Source organism: Arachis hypogaea, chromosome 7 (genome assembly GCF_003086295.3).
Source record: "Arachis hypogaea cultivar Tifrunner chromosome 7, arahy.Tifrunner.gnm2.J5K5, whole genome shotgun sequence".
Lineage (NCBI taxonomy): Eukaryota > Viridiplantae > Streptophyta > Magnoliopsida > Fabales > Fabaceae > Arachis > Arachis hypogaea.
Window position 1 is genome coordinate 79,707,030 of NC_092042.1, and position 5,081 is coordinate 79,712,110.

General features: G+C 31.2%; 1 protein-coding gene across 1 annotated transcript; it reads left to right on the plus strand.

Moving 5' to 3' along the window:
• Positions 1–1,086: 1,086 nt before the first annotated feature.
• LOC112703619 (ubiquitin-conjugating enzyme E2 35) lies at positions 1,087–4,373 on the plus strand. The gene is made up of 8 exons (XM_025755166.2): positions 1,087–1,349; positions 1,758–1,785; positions 2,036–2,122; positions 2,953–3,011; positions 3,520–3,561; positions 3,637–3,710; positions 3,832–3,929; positions 4,028–4,373. The coding sequence occupies exons 1-8, from the start codon at positions 1,314–1,316 to the stop codon at positions 4,063–4,065; spliced, it is 462 nt and encodes a 153-aa protein (XP_025610951.1). The 5' UTR covers positions 1,087–1,313; the 3' UTR covers positions 4,066–4,373.
• Positions 4,374–5,081: the final 708 nt, after the last annotated feature.

A 5,081-nucleotide genomic window follows, 5' to 3' on the forward strand; every position in this document is an offset into this window, starting at 1 on the left:
GTCTAATCTCAACAAATATGAATGCTAATAGAACAAAAGGGTTAAAAGAGTTAGATATAAATTATTAGTATCGATGAGAGAATTTGTTTAAAAATAAAACATTTACATTAAATCTTTAAAAAATTTCTAAAATTCATTAATAGTAAATTTAATTCTTAAAAATAAATAAAAATAATTACAAAACTAAACTATAAAATAAGATAAATTATCCTAGTATACATATTAAATTAAAATTTATTAAAGAAATAGTTCAAATGTTTTACATGTTGCTATGGATTTTTTTTAAATAAAACATTTAAAATACTTCTTTAAAAAATCCTAATATTCATTAATAGTAAAACAAGTTCTTAAAAATAGATATCAACAGCTACAAAACAAGACCTACATTATATTTGTATCACACCAGTCACTCTAGTCATCATATATATTATAATAAAACTAATCAAAATTACTCTAACAATATATTTTTTAAGTAAATATCTCATCTGATCTCTGAAATTATCTGGAAAGGACAATGAGGTCCTAAAAAAAATTATTCAATCCAGTTCTTGATATTTTTTTTTTAGGACTGATTAGATCATATACCAAAAAAATAACATTGATTTTTTTTAGCACAGAAATTAATCAGTCCCATAAAAAAAATCAGGAGTCGAATTAGATTTTTTTTTTAAAATCTCGTTGCTTTTTGAGCTAATCGTCAGAAACCGTTTTAAATTTTTCTCTATATTTTTTTATTAAAAAAAATAACAATACTAATCTCAAAATTTATTACTCCAACTTGACGATATCTTTCGACTGTGCATCCCACAAAATAAAAAAAAAAAAATTAAGAGGGAGAATAAAGTGCATATATGGGTGCCATTTGCCATTATTTCATTTACGGTGTTAACGATTTAACTAAAGGCATATCTCATTTATAACATAAGCTCTATTATATTCATAGTTAAATCGTTACATTATAAATAAAATAAATAACAGTACACAAAATGATAAATTATGTCTAAATTATTTATACGATAAATAAAATATTTAAATTATTTATTTAAAAAAATCATCTATAAAGTGATATTATGGAAAAAAAAAAGTAAAAAATGACAATATTATCAATTTATCGTCCATATAAAATACGTGGAGAATAAAATCCATCTCGTGGAGCTCCCTTTTAGTGTTAGTGGGAGAAAGCACTCTCTCTCTCTCTCTCTCTCTCTCTCTCTCTCTAATTTCTTTTTTCTCTGTGTGTTCCTCTCTGTCTCTCTTTCTTTTTCTCCGAAACTCAAAACCCTATTGCGTGTTTTGCAATCGACCCTCCAAAAATGGCGAACAGCAACCTCCCTCGAAGAATCATCAAGGTTCGTACCCGTTATCTCTTTTAGATCCCCACTTCAATTTCTCTGATCCATAAAAATACCTCAATATTCTTGATAACCCTGTCATTCGTGACCCATGAACCTGATTGAACCACCAACTACATCATCCGTTCTGGGCTTAAGATCGAATCCCTTCCTTTTTCACCTTACGTAGCTCAACTTCAGTGATGATGACCACAAAAAGAAAAAAGAATTATGAAACTTTGAAAGTGTTCAATGGTGAATTGGGGTTTCAATTACGAAAGCCCTTTTTTTTTCCTTCTGATCTTAGCTTGAATCGAATTTTAGTTCGGACTCTTTCTTCTTCATTTTTTCCCTTAAGATTTTAGTTATTAAATTTTTGTGGATTGTTTTGATCACTCTCTCTCTCTGGCTCTTTGATCTCAACAGGAAACGCAGCGTTTGCTCAGTGAGCCAGGTAACTTCTCATTTCTCAGCTCCATTATCGTGGTTGCATGCATAATTTGAAGTTTCCCCTCTTGTGTGTAGTGATTTGAAAGCTCTTACCCTAAGTTAAATTGGTAGTACTTGTTTAATTTGTATGATGGTGTGAGTTGAACGTTACCTTGGTGATAGTGATCTGTTCAAGGTTTTATATAATTATTTGTTGTTATGTTCTGCTAAAGTTTATACCTGTTGGCTTATTTTGTTTTGATCTGGTGATGCAGCACCTGGAATTAGTGCTTCGCCTTCGGAAGACAACATGCGATATTTCAATGTGATGATCCTTGGCCCTACTCAGTCACCCTATGAAGGTAGTATAATGAGCCTAGCAGCATCCTTTGTGCCTTATATTGCATAAGATTCTGTTGTGTTTGATAGAAATGTCTATTTGATCCGGATGTTATTATGTATTCATTTGAGTTTGACTAGAATTAATCAATTATGTTTTCCATTGTGCAACCAAATATAACTTAGTTGTGCTTTGAAAGAAATCTTGTTCCATTTTTGTCCATGAAATTTCTTTCATATTACTCTCAATATATATGTATATTGGTAGAATGGTAACTGTCCTATTCTATATGTGGCCTACTTAATGAAAGGATGTTGGTTATTTGAATGATGAGGTGGAATTTGATGCTACCCATTATAGCGTTATTTGAATAATGAGCATACATTGTAAATTTTGTGCATCTGTCTTGTTTTATTAACTTATATTTAGGTCATTTTCTACACCTGTGTTTCTGACTATTTAGGCCTTATTTTGATGATCGCAGTTTTCCGTTATGTTTATCAATAAGCTGATTGTTTTTCGGACTGTTGACATTATATGCCAAACCTATGAATAGTCAATTTCCATAGGTTGTGAATCTCATCTCATGAATAAACTGCTTTATGTTTTATTTCTGGCTGCTTGCGCTGAGTCACATATTTAGAACAAGTTAAAATAGCAACCTTCTTTATAAATCTTATTTTGATGACCAAACAAAATTCAATGTTATCCATCTTTCTTTTTAATCAGTCTTCTCAAGTTATAGTTTCGGTTAACCAGTTCCAACTGGATTGTTTGATGAGCTTATTTCTTTGTAAAATACTAGCATCCTTTAACCAACTGATATGCTACCCTATTGTTTGTATTTATTAGGTGGAGTTTTCAAGTTAGAACTATTTTTGCCAGAAGAATATCCAATGGCTGCTCCAAAGGTACTCAATTTATTAATTGCTTTTTTGCTTTTCTATTTTTGTACTATTGTTTTCATGTTTAGTTTCTGCTGAATGGTCACTCACCAAAAAGAAACGATAATGCAAACTATATTTATCAGCTGTATTTAGTTTTAAGATTTTTACCTTTGAAGAACATGGCTTTTGAATAAGACCCTAAAGAAATGCAATTACTTGAATGATCTTATGCTCCATTCTCTGTCTTTTTCTTCATCCTGCTCCTTGTTGAAACTGCAATAATAACTTGGAAACATTCTTGAATACAATGTTGATGAACACGAATTCCTTTCTCCATGAAGTGGAATGTTGATTTCCTATATGGTCTGAGATAAATACACCACTAAGGTGATTTAATTATACCCATTAATCTGAGTTGTATGGTTTTGCAGTTTTTCCTTTGAATTTATTTACTTGCTACTTAAGGTTTAATTCATAGGAGAATGGTACATAGGGTCTGTCTAATCATTCCTAACTGAATTGCTTTGTCTAGGTTCGGTTTCTAACAAAAATATATCATCCAAACATTGATAAGGTACACTTTCCTTCCATAACATGTCCATTTCTTCTGTAATTACTTATTTTTCTTACAGGTTCATGTTTAATGCAGCTTGGCAGGATATGTCTTGATATTCTGAAAGATAAGTGGAGCCCTGCCCTTCAGATACGCACTGTACTCTTGAGGTATTCATCTTGTAGAATGGTCGATACACATATTGATAGACATTATTAGGGCGAGGAAAATGTGAAAAAAATCGGGGGGAAATGTTACTGATAATTTTCAATTTTGTTGCCACTTTTATAGTATCCAGGCTCTGTTGAGTGCACCAAACCCAGATGATCCACTATCTGAGAACATTGCCAAGCATTGGAAAAGTAATGAGGCCGAGGCTGTTGAAACTGGTATTCTTTCTTTCTTTTCCCTCACTTGTATGATTATCAGTATCCAACATGCTATATGCATGTAAAATCTATTAAGACTATTATATTCTACTCTGCAGCGAAGGAATGGACTCGATTATATGCTAGCGGTGCATGATTTACGTGGTGGAGACTTTCAGGCTGAAATAACAATAGTGCAAGTGTAATGGTAGTAACTGCAAATTTGAAATGGGAACGCGGAGGAATTGATGTCTGAACTTATTTTGGAGTTGATGTTCCTCATACATAGTTTCCAGTTACCTGTTAATTGCTTTCTTCCCCGGGTGGAAGCCTTTATCTTGGAGCTTGTATTAATATAAATGTGATCTTTTTATCTGCCAAAATTAAGAACACACTCCCAACTTCAACTGTTATAAGTAATTTGTAATTGTTAAAGTCAAAATCAAAATCGAAACTTTTAAATAAGCTGTTGTTGGGTTTCACTCAATATCTCTGCATTTATGTCCGTAAATATGTGACAGCGATGTCAAGTAGTGTCTTGAAGGCCGAAGGGAAGACACATTTGAATCAGAAGGAAGATAGAAACTTTAGCTTTTGAAAGTATTGGAAAGATAGTACAAGAGTGTTGGATAAGGGGCTGAGTGAGTTTTATTACTTAGATTACATTCACGTGGTTATTTTCTGTTAGACAACTTGGGTTGATAATGTTTGGGTTATATTCTATAATTCTAATATTAAGTTTAATATTGTTAAAATCGCTTGACTTTTAAAAGTTTTGGAGCTCTAAAGAATTAAGGGTGCGTGGGGCTTATGTTTTTATATTTTTTTATTTTTAATATTTTAGATTTTTAAGATTTTATGAAAAAAGAAAAAAAAGCAAAATAAAATTTTATTATTTATTTTGATTTTATAAAATTCTAAGAAAAACATTGAAAATGAAAATACGAACTGAACGTTCGCTAAGTTTGTCAAAGAGTAGGTGTAATTGCTGATTTTTAAAGGTTTAACTAATTTGGAAGTCTCTATAGTTTTAAAAAATTTGTAAACACATTTTATTGAGTTGTTGTGTCGCTTATCAGATATACTTTGGACATTTATCAGATATATTTTGGACATGCTAGTGATTGATACTTGTTTGTTTTGGATATGACAAGGATTGATACTTATTCGTTT